The sequence below is a fragment of the Priapulus caudatus genome, unplaced genomic scaffold (genome assembly GCF_000485595.1).
Source record: "Priapulus caudatus unplaced genomic scaffold, Priapulus_caudatus-5.0.1 Scaffold17, whole genome shotgun sequence".
NCBI lineage: Eukaryota > Metazoa > Priapulida > Priapulimorpha > Priapulimorphida > Priapulidae > Priapulus > Priapulus caudatus.
The window spans coordinates 638,723-659,643 of record NW_014577078.1 but is presented as its reverse complement, the minus strand read 5'-3'; the positions used below and the strand labels follow the sequence as shown (position 1 = coordinate 659,643).

Sequence of the window (20,921 nt, the reverse complement as noted above, 5' to 3'; positions counted from 1 at the left end):
TTTACAATATATGCACTGTGCCGTCTTCCTTTATCCGACCTCTCTCGCTCTCTCTCTCTATCTCTCTCTCTCTCTCTCCCTCTTTTACAAACACACCGACGCGGCACCGCGCGCGCACAGTCTTCTCTCTCTCATCTCTGCTCTTCTCTCCTCCTCTCCTCTCTCTCCTCTCTCTCCTCCTCTGCTCTCTCTCCTCTCTTGCTCTCTGCTCTCTCTTCACACACACACACTCGTAGCCTCTCTCTCTCTCTCTTTCTCTCTAACCACACAGCCTCTGCATCTCTTTTCTCTCTCTCACTCTTCTCTCTCCTCTCTCTCTCGCGGTCAATCATTAGTAAAAAATTGTAGTGAATATTCATTTTTTTAAGACGTTTGCAATGTGCCCGTTGTCTTCAACAGTTTTGTACGGTCAAGACGTGCGTCAGAGCCACAATCACACAATTTATTCTCTGTTATTGTTGGACGCCCGAATGCGTGATTGATCAGGCGAGGGGTGCATGTAAGAGGGAGAACATTTTCTTTGTGGTTCGCGAAAAACACAATTTCACTTGACCAATTTCATGGGTCCATTTCAATTGGAAGCTTTCATAATGGACCCCAACAGCCCTTTGCTGACTAGTCAAGAATTCAATTTCTGCTATATTGCTCTTTTAGCCGCCGATAGTTCTTATTTAGAACAAAGTCTTTATTTTTATCTTCGATAAACTACAGAGCATTCCGCTGACCGCTGGTGGTGGAGACTGCCCGGGCTAGAATTTGGCGCACGTCTTCCACTCGGACAGCGCTTCTATAATTTGAACATCCCGCAGTCCGCGTGCGCATATCGCGGAACGTGCGCGGTCTCATCCGGGGGCGCGTCTAGGATAAGCAAGCGGTGCACGCAATTTGTATCATGTTCTCTCTTGGATAAACAGACACTTGGTTTTTGGTCATTAATATGTTATACGCAGTGGCGCCACAGATATGGTGTGAATTCGCTGCTGGCTTTGCACGGCGTTTCAACATCTCGATCGGACTGTGTCATTTTAGCCAGGGAATCTGGTAGCACCGGAAATCATCTCTAAGGAAGACAGAGCGACGCTCGAGGCTCCGCTCACGGCACGATCGTGTGAAGAAGTCGTGTAATCTGTATGCTCTAATACACATTAGCTGTTGCTGTTTCATCGCACAAGGACCCGTCGTGGGAAGACTCGTGTTACACAGTCAATTTCAACACCCTGTTTTTGTTGCCAAGCTAGTTTACTAGAATATCTGTTGGCAATGTATTTTAGCTAGGAGGGGTTAAAACTGTTGAATTTTAAGACTTATGTAAATGCCTGTTGTACTAGAGATAAAGCATTAGTAATTAGATATAAATATAGAGTATAGTATAGATCTATAGATATAAGATATAGATATAAGTAATCAGATATAGATATAAGATATAGATATAGATATAGATATAGATATAGATCAGATATACGTTGATATTAGATTAACATAGAGATATAGATAATAGATATAGATATAGCTTAGTTAGAGCTATAGATTAGATTAGATATAGATCATAATATAGATTCTGATATAGATTAGATTAGATTAGATATAGATATAGATTATAATATAGATTAGATATAGATTAAAGAATATGATCAATAGGTCTTGTACACAGACATCGTGGACACGCACGCATACACTTCTAACGGGATAGTGATTACCGCTCACGGCACCTAGCACACGTGAGCTGTCCTCTCACTGCCAGTAATGTAAACGTACCATCCGGGAACCAATATGCGAATGGGGAATTTAAAAGGGAGCTTTTATCATTTGATGAATTTCTTAAGAGCCCGCTATAGAGACACCCCACGGAAAACTACCAACGCTGGACATCGAGCCAGGCCATGCAGATTTACTTGCACGCTTGATCACAGAATGATCGTTGTATGCTATTATGCCATGTATTACGTCGATATTCACCTTCCACGAGGAATATGGTTGTCGCGGATGAAAACGTTCGACTGTTGGTCAGCCAGTATTAACCATCTGCACACACGTTACAATTTGTTGATCGCCACGCACCACTTTACCATTTCACTTAGCACATTCACAACCACAGACTACGTAACATCAAGAGCTACATAATCGAAGCTGATGAGCTCGTTCTATAATAGAAGAGTCATCTAAATTATGAGCCTCGGGTGGTAAGATTCTAGAAATTGAAAAATGACGAATCTGACCAGTACGAATTTTAATCGCCCACAATCAGCGTTTAGTTCACATTCAAACTAAAGATTGCATTACTAGGCCACAGACGTAACGAGTAGAAAACCTAAAGAAGATTATTGACTTTCCCATGTGCGGCGCCACCGAAGATTGCAATTTGTAGTTTATACGTGAGACCCAGACAGAATTTCAGCTTACTCTGATCGCATAGCAAGTATACCCCGGCATATTGTAACATGTCTAGGTACGCACATCTGCCACACACTACCACTTACGCGTACCGGATGAGCAATTTATTGGTGCCTCGATCACCAGCAATAAATTAATTAGTGGACGATGACATCGAGAGAGTGACTAATGTAGCGCGCGAATCATATTTAACGGAGGGACCGAATTACGTGAACGAGACCAACTTCATACGAGTACCAATGCCAGTTCGACAGCCTGAACGCTGTATCCACGAACTACCTGATTGCACGACTGATGTCTTAAATTACGCTAGACCGTCAGTTACAACCTACCCCCATTACACACCTACATCCACTATACCTACCCACCCCTTATACCTACCACCCACCCAACCTGTCATCCCACACTGTCATCCACGATACTCCACCCGTACAACCCCTACCATCTCCCGTACTACCTACACCCATACAACCCTTCCACTCACTCATAACATCACCACCCATACAACCCTACCTCCACTACATACCTACCACCCGTTACAACTACCATCCACTTACTACCTATCCACCCTACAACCTACCATCCACTACTACCTACCACCCATTACACTACCATCAACGTGTAACTACCTAGCTCGAACCCGGTATGCAAGTGAATATTTACGGCAATCAGCAGAGCGCCCCGTTGCGCAATCGTGTACGCAAGTTGCGCGGTTACTGTGTGAGTGGATGCGTAGCCTGGAGGCTAGGCGACCGGTTCCGGACGCGTACGGTGACGTACCCACTGCGTAAAATAAAAATATGATGACGCATGACGGGCAATTTTCTTGCTATGGGGTTAGAGTTAAAATTTCTTTTGCGGTTAGAGGTTGAATCATAGTTAGATGTAACGCCAACTCTATACATTAAACCCAACCCTAAACGATTCTATGGAAACAAATATCACGTAGTAACGGCCACAGTAGTATGCCGAGTACCACAAGTATTGCGTACTAGAAAACTTGGGCTGCTACATAAACGTACTGAAATAAAGCTTTGATCGGATTTGCCGCTTATGGCGCATTACATACACCGCAAATTCGAATTTATCCGGAAATCATAGAACGACTCGCATCTGACGGAAATCACCGAGTAAACGAAGTCAATTTCAAAATATTCTCGAAGCTAATTAGGTAAATTATAGACGAAATCGTCCTGTACGGAAATTCGACATGCAAATACTGACTTGATTGCTGCAATTAAATTTCTCCAAGACTCGCATGAAGTTATTTATAGGGCATTGTGGTCGAGGAAATTCCGAGATTGCAACCCCGGTTACGTGCGTATCATACCTTTAACTATCGCTGTGTTTTTTTTACAACAGGAATTCTATCAGCAATTGAGGACTTTGTCGAAACGACGCTAGTGCTGAAGAAGGACCGAGAGTTGGGCATCAGCATCATCGGGGGAAGCGACACGTACCTCGTAAGTAGGCCTACATAAGGAGATTAATGGCAAACGCAAGATTTTCGCAGATGCCAAATCGGATACCATCCAGCAGGGGCGATGTACCACATGGTGATTTTACGGAGGGAAATCCCATCTCTCACTGTGCGGGCTAGACCAATACAATACACGCCGTGCCGACCAATACGTATAGGTACGCAGCGAACTCACTAGCCGAGGCCCACGATAGATAACGAAATCAACAAGGTAGGCTGATAACTCACCACTAGCTATGAGTGCGACAGTGTATCCACCCGATGGGTTACAAGCTGCTAGCGTACTCATCATGTAAACAGCGAGAGTCGGCATATCAATATCCATCGGGAATTGCGATTAGTAATTTGTAGGGAAGCTGGAGTGATTTCATCCACTAATGTCAGCTATACCTATATATATAATATATATATATATATATATATATATTATATATATATATGTATATCAGATAGTTCAGTCATAGTGGAGTCATATTACAACGCATCAGATTTCGCTTTAGATAAAAGCACAAACCTCTTGTTGCGCACACCTGCACACCATTACGATTCCTGCACAGCTTCTAGGGAGTGGGAACGGCATGACAGCTTCAGTATTCAGTGGTAATCCGATCCAGACTAGATCAGACTGATGGACTAAACTGACTGGTGTCACGACACTTTGTCCAAGCTAGAACACCTCATCTGTAGGAAGGCTGAAGAAGATCGCGACTCCGATGACGGGAGCCGTAGGGAAATGAGAAAGTAAATGGTTAGTGATTCACTCGCTAGTGCTTGTGACATCCAACACTTTGGCTGCAAACAGCAAAGTTCCCGTTGGAGAAAATGATCAAAGTCTCGCAATCCCGCTGATTTCTATATACTAATATAGAGTATATATAGAAAGATATATAGAGTATATAGAGTACTAGTATATCAGCCTGTTCTGCTTGCATCTACGACAAATACGACATATGCATATACGCTCTCATATGACACTACTTGTCATAGGAAGATTCTTCCTCTGACAAATATTGTTGTATGTGTTGTGCGCATCATAGAAGTTTAGGAGCGCTATTATGAACGCAAGCAGTGAATTTCAGCTGTAAAGTGGAACGAAGTTGACTCGCCAATATTTGTCATAGGAAGAATCTTCCTACGACAAATAGTGTCATATGAAAGCGTATATGCGTATGTCGTATTTGTCATAGATGCAAGCAAAACATGCATGTTGAGTATATAGAGATCAGTGCGCGTATCACTTCGACAATCAGGCACCACGTGCACAAGGCAGCCAATCGTCGCCGGGAGACTATATATAGATGTTCACGTATTTATTCAAACGTGTTGTTAAACGGGATACGTTTGATTTTATTCGAGGGATTTCCCCAAAAATTATGATTCCGAATGCATTCAGCAGCGCGAGCGGTCTATTTCGTGTGCAATCGTGTGAATATAAAAGCATAAGCGAATCCTTCTTTTTCAGCAAAAAACACATTGTGTGGTACCCGTCTTTTTGCGAAAATATTTATGGAGAAATATTTGAGTTAATAAAATACGTCGTGCCACTACTTTGTAAACGGTGGCATTGCGATTTCTCAAAATAACTTATGCTGGCGTGTGGGGAACATTTAGTTTAATATGGCCGCCAATAGAAGAATGATTTGCCATCGTTGTACCAACAGCGACCACTTCAATCGTGCTTGGCGCGCAGTTATTGCAGCAGTAAAACGTACGCGCCGTCCACGAGATAGCTGTAAATCACGGGAAGCTCGGTTTAGGTTCTGTCGTTCTATCTCGTAACCAAATTCCGATGCCGCATTGAAACCGATGTGACAAGCAGCAACCCTACCTCCTTATCATAGTCAGACCTACCACAAAAGGATGTTTAATCCTTGAGTCGAGTCATAATTATATAACAATTAGCGCGTTCGAGATGCCATCGTGCAGGTTTACTTTTTAATACGTATCCTTATCACATCGCTGTCGCATGAATGAATGAACTTGGTAATTTCAAAAACCACTGACGCGCACTTTTAAACCCGATTAGTAAGCAATGCGTATTTGTCGATACACGGCAGTATTGCATGACGTGCAGTCGTATTCTCAGTGAGTGTGTGTGTTGGGGGGGGGGGGGTGTTGATAGCGTGTGCAGTAATGTTTGAATATCGAAATTCCCTCCGGGAAAATATTATTGCAGAAAGTTGCGCGCCCTATAAATTAACTTTGTAATTAATAGTGAAGTAAAGGTCTCCCCCATCGCTCTCTTTCTCACTAATTTTTCTGTTTTTCCCCTTTTTTCTGCCCTTTCTCTTTCTTTTTCTCTTTCTCCTTCTCTTTCTTTTTCTTTTTCTCTTTCTCTTGCTCTTTTTTATTTCGCTCTCTTTTTCTCTTCCTCCCGTGGCCAGCTCTATTCGCCCATTTGCATGCATTCGCTGTACGATCATACCGAATGCGTGGAAATCGGCGAGGGTATTATATCTCCGGGCGCGACAAATTTATCACCTTTAATTATCTCTTAATCGCCTCGCAAATTTCTCTTTTCTCTTTCATGTGTTTCTCTCAGCATGCCGTATGCGTCGACGAGATACACGACGATGGCGCTGCCTATCACGACGGCAGGTTGAGGAGAGGCGACCAAATACTAGCCGTGAGTCATCCACCGTGTGCGGGCCCGCTGCTTGCTTCGTATACTAACTAACGAGTATACTATCTAATGCGTATGCTAACTAACGCATATACTAACTAACGCGTATACTTACTAACGCGTATACTAACTAACGCGTATATACTAACTAACGCGTATACTAACTAAGGCTTATACTAACTAAGGCGTATACTAACTAACGCGTATACTAACTAAGGCGTATACTAACTAACGCGTATACTAACTACAGCGTATAATAACTAAAGCGTATACTAACTACAGCGTATACTAACTAAAGCGTATACTAACTAACGCGTATACTAACTAAGGCGTATACTAACTAAGGCGTATATACTAACTAACGCGTATGCTAACTAACGCGTATGCTAACTAAAGTGTAGCGCACACACCCGAGCAAAACACCCTGAACGACGAGCAAAACGTGTTTCGCTCGATGTTCGTGGCTGTGTGCGGATTCCCGAAACAAAAAACATTGCTCAGCTAAGCGTGTTTCGCTGAACAAGCAATGTTTGATTCGCGGAACGTGTTTTCGCCTGCGCGTACGTTTTGCTCGGGTGTGTGCGTCAATCGTTCTGCTACACAGCGAAACGCCACAGACGGTCTCCAATCAATATCCTTAAAAATATCACATGACACACAAAATTGGATGTCCATCGGATGGCTATTTTTGATGTCATGTGACAACGGCGCTGTACGCAGTGTTTCTGTATGTTTTGTTCAGCTGTGTGCTGTGTCGGGTGGCGTGTGTGCGCTTGCTCGCCGAGAAGAACGCGAAACGCTGGAAAACAAAATTTCCCGTTTTGCTCGGGTGTGTGCGCTAAGCTTAACGCGCATATACTAACTAAGGCGTATACTAACTAACGCGTATACTAACTAACGCGTATGCTAACCAACGCGTATGCTAACTAACGCGTATTAGTGTTCTATTGTTTCTGTACTAACTAACGCGTATACTAAATAACGCGTATGCTAACTCCGGATTTGCTCGACATCGACGCTTTATCACAACAAGCGACATGTAAATTAATCACGCAGCGAACACACGATATGTTTTCTAATGTTGTTTTTTTAAGCGGCGATCATATCGATTTTAGATTTTCACCGTCAGCTAATATCGTATATATATATATGAGCGAATGTGGATGTTATCCCGAGCGCTGCGAGAGCGTGGTTTGTGTACAGCGCGCGTACGTTATTGATGATGTTGTCGGTAGCGACGATTTGAGGATTTTTCTTCGCTTAAATTTAAATTTATACTCGACTTTTCATCGAGAGTCCAACGAGGCTGTTTGCTTTCGCCCATGATAAACGATGGCGAGACTTACTAAGCACGTGCTGATGACTACATCCATCAATCTCGCGTTAAATTAATAAATAATCGGAATAAGTTAACGTCCATTTAGAGTAAATAGATCCGCGCAGCCACTTACTCTAATAATACACTATAACCGGTGACATCACGACGGGATGTCGACGGGAAGCTATACCGGACCTCCGGTGTCATCCCGTGTGATCCGATGTGATCCGGTGTGACGGACTGAACCGATCATCCGGATTATTGATCATTAACGAACCGCAATATGAGATTATTTTAAGTTCGATATAATGCTATTACCTGATGACATGCACTAGGCGACGTCATTCCAGAAATCGGTCAGAGGGTGGTGGTGGTGGTGGTCCTCGGGTCTGCTGGGCTGGTCCTGGAACTTGAATGTGCTAATTGTCGCACACGCATGATGATGTATATGAACCATCGCATCTGTTCATGCTACCTAGCTGTGCCTTTGCGAATTTATATTTTTTTATCTGCCTGTCAAGGGAAGAACCACGGGGCCGATGTCAGAAACATCGTAAAGTTAATGTTAAGACTAATGTTAAGACTAATTTGGTTTCTGACAACGGGCCACGTGCCCATAATTCTTGCTACAGATAATGTCGGACCGTCATTGCCGTTAATCACGTGGTCCGTAATGGCAAATTTGCACGACATAACTTATATTCCTATGACGCTTCTCGGGTGGATGCGTGTGTGGGGGAGGGAAGGTACAGGTATGGACGAGGCACTGTAATCGATACGTCTTCCAAATCGGATTAATTTTTTTGGTGAGATTGGTGCCGAAATTGCATCCAGCTTTCCCTCATACACCACAATTTGCATATTCAATATTTAATATGCAATTCAATATTCAGAATCCATATTCAATTGGTACAATATTCAAAACTGGCGCATAGAGCCGCGGATGTCATCTCGATTCTTTTATATGCTGGCTGCACTAGGCTTACTGCTAACTAGGACGTGCCGACGTCATATAATAAGGAGCACTCGAGAGAATCTCTCCGACGACTCTTGATGTAAGGTAACGACTGATTTCCAGACGGACGTCACTTACTGTCTCAAGACGAGTTCACGCAACGGAGAGTGTACAGCCTGATGAAGACAACAGACAGGTTGTCGAACCTATTCTCTCAGTAACAACCTGGGGTCCGTTGTCAGAAACAAAATTAGTCTTAATGTTAGTTTTAACATTAGTCTTAGCATTAACATTAACCTTATGATTTTTCTAAAACGGTAAACGATAATTTTTCATTATATCTCGAAATTAGAAATCATCTACATAACGATACCCAGATCTTGATCCAATGCACCCAGCATTATCATGATTCAGTACACACGCACTATCATACAAGGAAACACCGACTCGATCATGAGTGTACAAATAAATCACCAAATTAAGTAAATATCACATAAAAGATCAAACTGAAGATAAGAAGAAAAGGTAAATAAGATAAAACCTCTATTTAGTGCAGGTACATTGTCCGCGTGTGGCTGGTGAACTGTCGTAAATTATCCTAAATTGTCCTGCGGGGGCTCGCAGGTAAACTATCGCGTATTGCAAGTAATTTGTCTCCGTCTGGCAGGTAAACGCTCGCCCATGGCAGATAAACTGTAACGATTTACCTGTAAGTTGCCCCCCGGTGATTTCAGGAAACACAGCGCGCATTTGCACGTAACATTGTAGGCCTACCCGTCTTGCTGGTACACTGCTGTGTGTATTGCATGTAGAGACCTGCCACCGTCATGCTGCTTCACTGTTGTGTATATTGCAGTTAAAACTCAATAGTGTCGCGCTGAGCTACGCTATTGAGCATTTCAAGTAAACTTATATGACCCAAAAGTTGTTCCTCAGTTCACAAGTAAACTGTCGTGTATCCTACAGGTGAACGGAGTAAGTTTGCAGCAGCTGACGCATGCGCAGGCGCTGGGCACGCTTCGGGAGGCTTCGTCACCACTTCGGCTCTCAATCCTAAGGGAAAATCCGGAAGCCATCTTCACCACTACCGAGAGTAAGCAGACTGATGACGTCACACCCCGCTTAACGTTTTCTCGCACTTGAAGTGACATTTTTACTCGCACTGTAAATGAGCTTGTTCATCGATTCGACCGTGGAAATTTTCACGGATTTTATTTTAACTAACGCGTTGTAAGTAGGAGAGCTGTGAGAGTTCTCAACGCGCTTGAAGTACGAGCATTCCAGAAGATGCCATCGCCATACAATTCAGACGCCAGATGCAGAGGTAGATGCATGACTAGTGGGGCCGTGTTCGCGTGTTAATTTAGACATTTGAGAATGTCAATTCGTTAACGTTAAATAAGCGGGGTCAGTCCGCTTATACTACAAATATACCACATTCAGTGCATGTCAAAATCCGAACGTTAACGTACCGGTGTTCATTACGCGATTTACGCCACACAACGACACCTCGCATCATTTGATCAGGTGAGATGGAGTTTTAAGTTTAAGTATATGCAAACGTTTGTTGTAACGTATTTACCATTAAATGTAACTTTAATCTAGCACCTATAATCATCCAGCTGTTATTGGTGTCACATATGCAGAATCCGGTGAACGTCCATAGGCTATATCCATCTTTTACACGCTCACACTAACGACCGAGAGTTGAGTCAAAAAATTATTTATTCGAATATATTCGATATTATTATATAATATTAAATAGAGTAAATTAATAATATATATAATTTTCCATCTTTCTGAGATGATGTTTCGGTTTTTTCTTTGAGGCGATTTCGGTTTCGCAGCGATGATATCTTTATCAGCAACCCCACCGAGTTGATCAGCCAAGCCAATATCTTGCCACTTGCGTAGAATAAACATCTAAATTTAATATTCGCTAACGTTTCGTTTGCACGTGTAATCCATCGGCGCCGCGGGACAATATTGTCGAATACAAATGTCAAAATCCAATTTAGAATCTGTGAGCAGTGAGGTGTGGATTGACTCTTTGCATACGATGAATATAAGCTTGGGAGGATGAGCGACACACGTAACACACCGAGATTTTTGCTTAACTCATTTAAATTGCAGAAACGACAGTGCGCAACATTATGTTAATAGAGTATGAATAAATAAATAGATATAATATATCAAGAGCGTATCAAGAAGGAGGGCGTACAACGGTGAAATGCTGAAACCATGCTGCAGTATTAGTCGAATCAATATATATTGCCCGTTTTATTTTGACGATTCTTTGTGGTATTATTGATCGATCAGCTGTCCTACCTTTTATAATATAAAACAAACCGCTTGTCCCTACGATGCCTCTACGCTGAGATAATGAGCGGTGAAAATCGGGTATTTTCGCCGAAAACCGACTCGAAATACGTAGTGGCTGCGTAATACCTAGGTATTATTAGCTCTTGATGAAATATATGAATATCTAATTTAGGTATACGGTTGCGTAATTAATTTAAATTAATAGTAATTAAAATAATGACGGATTTATTTCCCTGGGATCATTATGGAGTTTCACGTTTCTTTGTTCGATCACGAGTTGCAGTTACTGCGATAGCAAGCTACAGTAGAATCATTGGAGTAATTAGAGTGAGTGGAGTATGCGTAGGTAGAACCGCCGCGAGCCTTCGCATGTGACCATAGCAACGCATCGCATCTCCGTAGTATAATGAAATTTTAATCGGACTTTCGCGCATCGAGATTTTCCTGTTATGCATAGCACGCGCGATTTAAAATGCTTGCGCCCATGAAACGTTTTTGGTAAATAGCACGAGTAAAAACCATGTATATATGTAAATAATAACTAGCACTATAGGTCGATGTTGTCCTGGAAGATCGCTGTAAAATTTGTTACAGTGCAGCTATAAGTGTTTGTCCTAGCTCAAAGGAAATGCCTAAAAAACACTAAATTATCATTAAAATATTGAAATTATTTGTATTCACAGAATTTTATGCTCGTTTCCTGGTACGATTATTTTAATGAAACCTAATCAATAATTAACATGTTAATGTTATTCTCCCTTGGGGTTATCCGGCTCGAGTCAATGTCGTCAGTGCCATCAAGCGAAACATCACAAAACCCACGCAGTGAAAATAGCGCATACTGACTATATGAGCGCTTATCTGAGATCGTAGTTTGCCTGTTATGGTTATAACAGAGTTGATGCACATTTAGAAATGACAGTAGAACAGATACGAATCAGCTCGCGATTTGCACATAACCGCATAAAATACGCTGTTGTTCTCTCTGTGTGTATGTGTGTGCCGCTGTTGATCTCGCTGTGTGTGCACTGCGCGCGTGCGCGTTGGTGCTTCGCGGAGACGGGCTTGGATGAAGTACCTTCTTGTAAAAATGAGACATTTTTACCAATTCCTGCGCTGAAGCGATTTTGCTATCATGCGAGGATTTCGTACGCTACCAAGCTTGTCTCTAAATGTTGAATAAGCGGTTTATAGGCGAGCATTAACAGATTAATGTCGTTTCCGACCCTATTTAATGCGATAGTTATTATCTTAACATTGTTTAATTAAAACCGACTGTCATGTGAGCCGACTGCGCAATAAAGACTTGTTTTATATAATGACTATTCATATAAGCCCATCTTATAATAGTTTGTCGCTAGCTTAATAGCTTAAAATGGCATCACATAAAAGTCTTGTATAATGATAGTAGTTAAATTAGAATTTAGTAAGTAAGGTTAATTTCAATTCTTTTCTGCTAGTTATTACATTCATGTTAGCGATATTTACATCTATTGGGCATGCCTTTCATTTCTCTAAACTCCCCGGAGTAAAGCTACTATATCATCTGCCCCAGAGTCTATGACCATATGAATAACAAGTCCGATCCTGCACTGCGACAAGCTAGGTTTATTAGTTCTAACTAAGCCGCGAAACGTGTTATTAAAGAAGTAACACGTCTTTTATTGGCTTTATTGGGCGAATAGTGACTACATCACACAGATTTGAATAAAATATTCACATACAGCATCTGCGTTTCGTATAAAGTTGCCTCGTCGTTTTTAATTTGCCATTAACGCAACTTAATATGCCTACATTTCATGGATATTTCCTCCTGCTTGTTTTTCGGTTGCCATGGAGAATTGTCAGAGATTCGTACTACTGTATTTCTTTTAGCTGCACATCTCATATCATTGTGCAAAACCCCCATTGACTCTGTCCATAATACTGCATTTAGGGATATCTATGGCGCAGCTGGACAGATAGTAGGCCTTTCTGTTGCCGCGCGCTGCCTCTGTGCGTATATGATATGGATATTTGTTCTCTGTGAACTTACTCCAGCTAAATATCGATCCGCCATTATTGTCATCGCTATGTGGATTTCAATTTTCTTTCAGCGCCAAAAAAATTTGCAACGGTGGAGATAGCAAAGCCTAATCCTTTCTGCAAGTTCGGCATTAGCATATTAGGAAGAAAGTGAGTGTATTACTTTAAACTACTGTATATTACTTTTCCTTCATCGGTTGTCAATATAATAAATGGTAAATGATAAGATAGAGATCGATAAATGTATACGAGAGACAGAGATAATTAAAAGAGTAACATTTTTTAATTTAGATATGTAAAGCTACAAGGGATGTTGACGTTGGCTCAGGTGCTTATTGCGTTACTAACGTATTCCGTCTAAAAGTTCGTCATTATTCATTAAAACTTGTCATAACGAGATCATTTAAATTTATCAGACGATATTTTCCACCGTGTTTTGTCGATGCCTACAACTTCCCGACCATCTGTACAGCTGATTGAGAAATGAGTATCGATTGGTATCTCGATTATCTATCATAAATTATCAGAGATTTTCACGATGTGGCAAGAAGGTAATCTCAGCTATTGTGTTTTTTTATACAGGGACGGAATAGGCGTTTTCATCACGTGGGTGGTAAGTAAAAAGATGAAATAAATGTCCCTACTCCAATTGAAATAATCTATAAATCCCTGCAGAAATATTCAGCAGGTGTGTTATATAGAAATTGCACAAATATATGCATGAATGTCATGTAGTAAATCGGATAACGTTACTATACTGAACCTATTCGATTTAGCAGGCAGCTGTTTTGCAATAAATAATGCTGTCTTGTTATATGTACGTGCGACTGCATCAATGAGATCAGGTGAATAATCTTCGTTGGTTTTTACTGCTTATTCACTAGGTTAATGCTGCTACATACATAGTTGATACATCGCAATATGCGTCATCGCTTCGTGGTTATTTTCCAGCTATATATATTCATATTGCTGTTTCGTGATTAAGTTGCTATATGAAATATTATACCTGGATCATTCGAGGACTAAGTCCCTTTGCTGCAACATTTAGCCCTTTCCATCCGGCAGTTGTGCATCATTGTGCGTAATATTGCAAAGATGATATATTTTTACTAAAAGGTAATGTTTGCATGCTTGTGATACTATATTAAATAGACAATACTTCTGAAATCACTTCGATAAAACATAACAACATTCGATACCTAATAAAAAACGATATTGAACAAAATACGCAGTCCGTTGCCGAGTGACGTGGCAAATGACGTCACTCGTAACAACTCGGTCAATTCCGGGTCTATAATCTCCGTATAACACAACTTGCAGTAGCCGGAAATACTCGAATTTGCTGCGCACGATTCATTGCAAAAACTGAAAATTCACTAATCCACGAAGAAATACTGGAGAAAATTGTGTATAATGACGTCTGATTTGCAGTGGTTCTGACTCCCAAGCACGTGAATTCAGCAAGAATCCCCGTGAACGAGGAAACGCCTCGTCTGAAATATAATCGCTCAAGAAATAGACGTTGCCACATTTCTCTACACACGATCCATTTCGTTAACACTTCATGTGATCATAGAGACGGTTGAATGATCCCACGCACGGGAGAGAGAGAGCGGTTGGGTGTGAACTTATTTGAATCGATGATGTTTCAGCAACCAGACAGTCCAGCCGCTCGAAGTAACAAGATCCGACAAGGCGATCGCATACTCGAGGTGAACGGACAGGACGTGCGACGGTGGTCGCAGAAAAAAGTAGCGAATCTACTCTGGGTAGGTCTCATCCCCCCTCTCTCTCCCATCTCTCTCTCTGTCTGTCTGTATGTCTGGCTCTCTCTCTCGCTATTAATCTATCTATCTCTCGCTCTCTCATTCTCTCTTAAATAGGGTTAGGGTTAGGTTAGGGTTAGGGTTAGGGTTAGGGTTAGGGTTAGGGTTAGGGTCACAATGCAGTGAATGCACCATAAAACAGGAGTTTGAGGCACGTGATTTGTATCAACCAATGGCAGCGCTCGTTAGAGCCCTATGTTCTTGATTGACCTAGGAAAAAAATACACGCCTCCGGCAAGTATCCTTCGCTACACTGACGTTAGTGTAGCGTGTGGCACTGGCGACCGGGTGCCAGTCTACGCTCACAGTTTCTTGCTTACCTTGCTACTAATTCCCGTTTTCGTCCTGATACTTTCTTTTTTCGGGCTCTAAGTTCTGTCTTTAGATCATTTAAACTCATTTCTACGTATTTCCTTTTGGGCATTTTGATAACGATGCGTATAATTTGCGTAAAATCAAATGAAACAACAAACAGAGTTGAAGCTCAGCGGGATTTTGCTGAAAGAACTTGGTTGCGTCCCAACGCCACCTGGTTTTTTAGTTCCAAAGTACCTCATTCTTGTAAATTAGATTAGCTTTTAAATGAATAAATAAGAAACACCCTCGGTCTGTAGCCATTGGCTGGAAAGTGGTTTTGCGCAACTTATCAGATCGTGCGCTTTGAGTGGCGCCACCGTCGTTGTAATCAAACTGTAGTCGTTAGTTTTAAAACATAAAAAAAAAATATTTCTAATGGTGATTGAACCATGAAACTTTTCTTGTAGCGTAATTATAACCTAAATTAGCTGAAAATAACCCTAGAACCTAGAGTAAACTCTACCTTTAAATTTATCGTTAAATGCTTAGTGCCAAGCTACGCCACTGATCGCTTCTAATTTATACGCCTTTATTCTCTCGCACCTCTTTAAAAAGCCCGCTGCACACACTGTGGAACTTGCTGCGCCAACTTCCACACGTGGAAAGTGGCTCTGCAAGTTCCACGTGTGCGGATGCAAAATCCATCGATCTAGGTCGTGTGGAAAATATCACACGTTTGATATCAGTGATCACTATATACCACATATCACCAATAGCAGGCGGTTAAGCGAGTCACATGATTTTAACATGGCTCCATTCAATGTAAACAAACGCTCGACACGAACTTGAGGATATATTTAGTGACGTTAGTAGTTAGTAATAACTTTTGAGGAAAAAATTACCTACCGTTCTATTCCAACTTTGTGGCAAAAATTCTTCGAGTTCCACTTGTCGCTTGTCCCTATCTTTGAATTCTGCAGTTGATACGTAACATCGTATAAACACTGATATTCCGGTCATAATTCAATGAATTTCTCCTCCAGCAGCTGCTGAACTTCTCCAACCATTCCGCAGGGCGCTGCCCCGGGCGCTGCCATGTTGAAATCATGTGATTCGCTTAACCGCCTGCTATTGGTCGGCTACAGAAGTGGCTGAGCACATTTACACACACACACACGCACACGCACGCACGCACACACACAGACACACACACGCACGCACGCACGCAGCAAGTTCCACAGCGTGTGCGGCGGGCTTTATACGCCCCCTTTCCCCCTCTTTCACCTCCTCCACCTCAACCCTCCTGTAGCTCTATTCTATGCCTAAATACGTGCGTGTGCGTGCTTGTATGCAGGGGCGGCGCCATGGTATATTCTTAGGGGGGGGGGGGCAAACCAGGGGGCGTGTACAGGATTTGTACCAGGGAGGTGGTCTAACCGTAACCCAAACTTGCGAGCACGGCGAAGGGGGGGGGGGGGGCCGCGACCCCCTGGACCCCACCCTGACACGCCCTGGAAACTGTTAGACTGCATACGTGTGCGCTGGCTACCTGACGGGTGGGGTCCAGAGGGACTAGATTCCATGATTTCATCGAGCTGGCTACGCAAAAATATTTTGCGTAATCTTTGGGACGGCAATCGACCTACACAATCGCAGTTGCGATTTATCAACGCAGTATTTAAGTAAATCTTGCGTACGATTTCGGTACGGCAAGCGCAGTCTGCCATTTTAGTTGCTGCGATTCATCAAGCCTAAAATTTACAGGTAAAACCATGCGTAATTTACACGCAGCTGACGAGGTGCCCGTAAACACTCGAAAGTTCCGCAGCGTGTTTCCAGCATACGCCCCAGCATGCATTCATTTTATTGAGAAAACATTATTAAATTACTACTCAACTAAAAATAAATAAATAATTACCATACTACACAGACAAGCGGCGGCTTTGACGCTTCTTTTGTCATAGCTTGGCATTGTTTTCGTTATAAGCGAGTTCGTAGTTAGCCGTGTACGTGAACACGCACTACTCAACTAAAAAAACAGGGGGTGCTGCAGCACCCCCAGCACCCCCGGCTAGTAAACGGCACTACTGCGTAACGCGTAACGCTATGGGTTAGGGTTAGGATTAGGGTTAGGGTTAGGGTTAGCGACGTGGATATTCGTCCGAGCATCGTTGCGCATCACTACGAAAGGTTATACACCATAGATTAAGTTGGGTACTATGACACGCGTATATAAGATAGCCGAGTCGGTTTAGAGTAAGTGTTACGGTTAGGGCTGGGTTAGGTTGACTGTTTGTACTTGTGTGTATATTTTGCTCGGACGAATATCCACGTCCTTAGGTTTATGGTCACAAGGCACCATAAAACAGCGTTACGCATTAGTGGTACAGCAAAAATAGACGCGGCCGGGACCCGCAGTCTGAGCCCGCAAGGAAAGGGTTTTAATAATTAGAATTAGCAAGAGCTGGGATTCGGGCTGAATCCTCCCTCTCCCCCGCACAACAACAGCATTCAGGCCCGTCACACTTGTTTTTCCCCCTTTTTTTTAAAAATCATAGGGGGCAACCGCCCCCCCCCCGTGACGCCGCGCCTGCTTGTATGTCTTTCTGTGTAGACACGTTCCTCTTCCTCCTTGCTCATTTTCGGCTTGTTCATCTTTTATGAAATTACTCGTATACTCTTACTAGTATTTGCTCTCTAATTTGAAGGACAATTTTGGCATAGAATCTTAGTATTTCAACTGAATAATGTTTTTAACAGCAGATACTGGACATGCATACCCACATATCTGACTAAAAGCTATCTGACTATAGGATATGCCACAGTATAGGCAAAGTAGAAAGATGGGCAAAACAAAAACTAAACCATACGTCAACACAAAGTCATAAAAATGCACGTACAGACCCACCGATTATATGACAATTATTTACTTGCGCTATTCATTTCATACATAGTCCACGACGGTATACTAAGTTTCTAAAATAAACCTTTATTAACAATAATACTATATCGTAAAGCCATTTTATTTACGGAACGTGAAAATTCAGTACTAGAAGTATAACAACACCGGAGACGATTTCAATAATGCATAAACGAGACCTCATTTAACAGCAAATGAGATTTCAAAGTTATACTTCCTAATGAATCTGCCAGAGCCACCAGAACAAAAGTACAGCTTTCTTGTTTGTCACCAAGGTTATTTGTGTGTGTGTGTGTGTGTGTGTGAGTCACGAAATCACAGGGTGACTGTTCTGCCAGATTTATCCGTTATAAACCGTAAAACATTTCTGATGAAAGATTTGGTAACATTACAAAAAAAGCAATATGTTCTACGGCGCGGTCGCCCCCCGCTATACCCGGCACGTAGAAACCCCGTAAATGCAGTAAGTGATTTAGATGATAGCACGAAATTGCATTAAACAAGCGAAATTATCAACGGAATTGCAATAATCGCGCGCCTACTCGTCTTATACCAACGCACCGTCCGCCTAATCCACCAAACTTAATTGCGACAACGAAAAACTGCTACTCGTGAAACGTAATGATCATCTAGCTCGCTCCCGAGACTGCAAACTGCATTTTCCGTTTTACACGCAGACGACGGTGGGGCCGATGGTTCTGCTACTGGGCAGGTTTCCCGAGCTTAGCGCATCCATACAGGCATACACGAAAAGCAAGATGTTTCCGTCGAGAGAGCGCAGCGGCACCTGGTGTGGGACAAAGCTAGGTTCGCCGACCTATCAGAACATGACGAGGCCGAAGCCGCCCGTGAGAATAGAGATGGTGACGTCTGACACGGATAACAGCAGTGATTGCTTACGGTAGTATCACCAATGTATTGTTACATTTACATTGTACATGTTATCAAGAGCTAATAATACATTATACAATTATCGACCTGTGATGAGGTCGATAACCGTTTTATTATATGGTTAATAAAGAAAATAAATTAAATTATATATTAATAACATAATAACAATATACATTATTAGTTCTTGATGTTATTGTGCATTGTACATTGTACATTTTACAGTGTACATGTACTGTAACACATTCCGGGAGTACAGAGAGTTTTCGCGCGTGTCTGTGAACAGCTAGTTATTTATCGGGATATTCACGAATGCAACCCACGAATACCACAGTCTGCACATATAAAGCAATTCACCCTTCTTCAGCTTTGATATATTCGGAAACAATCGAATTCACGAATGAACTTGAATTGGATTGAATAAAACTAGATGTATTCGTAACCAGGGGCTAACTGTAAATTAATTCAGAGCCATAGACCTGCTCACCGTGTCCTCTGAGAACGCAATATCTCCGTGTTATCACATTTTAGATAACACATGTTATATATTAATATGTAAATTTAATACATATACAGTTTTTTAATCTTTTATACGAGTAATATACTTTGTATTACTTCAGTAATAGAAATAAATATATTTGTTATTATTATAATTGAAGCGTCATTACCTTAAAAGTATAAAAGCCATTACGAATTAGTACCAAGCCATATTCGAGAACTCGTCTATGTGGAACGACAAAAAAGCGAAGTGAGCGCAAAGCAAGCATAACGTTTATTAGTGTATATACTATATATATAGTATATACTACTATATATATATATATATATATATATATATTATAGTGTATTTTGTCCGGGATAGCATGTACACACTGCAAATATTTAGCGCGCGTCTGGCTCGGACTAATTTGATGTAGGGTCAAATTTGCAGTCTGTACGGGGTATAAGTTAGTGTATGTTGTGCATGTTTATTAACATAACGTTGCCACATTAACATGCATACGTTAGTTAGTGTATGCCACAGTCAGGCAACGTCTTTAACGTCTTTGTCGATATCGTCTTTTCTCAGGGTAATGGCGCCGGAGAACGTACGCCTACTGAACACGCACATAAGTCCGAGCTTCCAACGCGCGCGCAGCAATACCGAGGTCGTCTGGGGTCAGAGGATGCGCAACTGCCCCGCCCTTCCGCTCTACAGCCTCGCGAAGACCTCGACGACGACCAAGCCCGCATCGAACCACGCCGACGTAGCTGCATTGTGATGCATGGCCTGCCGCCGAATTTTTTTTTACCGCCTTTGGGGGAGAGTTTCGTACGGTCGTTACTTGGTCGCCGAGCCGACGTTCGCGTAGAGATTTGGCGGATACGTGCGATATGAGAAATCGGCGGATGGTGGACTCACGACGACAGGTGGCGTCGTCGTCGCCAGCCGACGAGCGTGCGATGAAATGAGGATACCGAGGGGCGGATGAAATAGGTGTGTCACACCAAGAAAGGTCGTGCTTGCGCTGTGCGCGTATGTGTGTGCGTGCGTGTGTGTGCGTGCGTGCGTGCGTGTGTGTGCGTGCATGCGTGCGTGTGCGTGTGTGCGTGCGCGCGCGCGTGTGTGTGTGTGCGTGCGTGCGTGCGTGCGTGCGTGCGTACGGGTGTGTGTCAGCACGTACCAGCTATGTCGGGCTGCGAGGCGTTGTCACATGTAATGGTTTATGTCAGAGTATGACGAGCGTATAACGATTGCGAGTGTAGATCCCAATGTCGCTATGTGAAGCACGTCGACCGTTCTGTCTAGAACAGGACTACGCGATTACTACAGATTCATGCAGCGACATCTACCGGACGCTGACCGAAACGTAACGTCATCCTGCGTGGAATCCCG

At 42.5% G+C, this 20,921-nt stretch overlaps 1 protein-coding gene across 2 annotated transcripts in view; it reads left to right on the top strand.

The window, feature by feature from the left end:
* Positions 1–20,602, top strand: part of LOC106810947 (multiple PDZ domain protein-like) — a 99,943-nt gene extending 79,341 nt beyond the window's left edge. For both annotated transcript variants that reach the window (XM_014814441.1, XM_014814433.1), the window contains exons 3-10: positions 3,754–3,854; positions 6,414–6,497; positions 9,734–9,860; positions 13,186–13,264; positions 13,697–13,727; positions 14,767–14,883; positions 18,835–19,058; positions 20,115–20,602. In XM_014814441.1, the coding sequence (XP_014669927.1) occupies positions 3,754–3,854; positions 6,414–6,497; positions 9,734–9,860; positions 13,186–13,264; positions 13,697–13,727; positions 14,767–14,883; positions 18,835–19,058; positions 20,115–20,307 (956 nt within the window). In that variant the 3' untranslated portion in view covers positions 20,308–20,602. The remainder of the gene's footprint in view (positions 1–3,753; positions 3,855–6,413; positions 6,498–9,733; positions 9,861–13,185; positions 13,265–13,696; positions 13,728–14,766; positions 14,884–18,834; positions 19,059–20,114) is intronic.
* Positions 20,603–20,921: the final 319 nt, after the last annotated feature.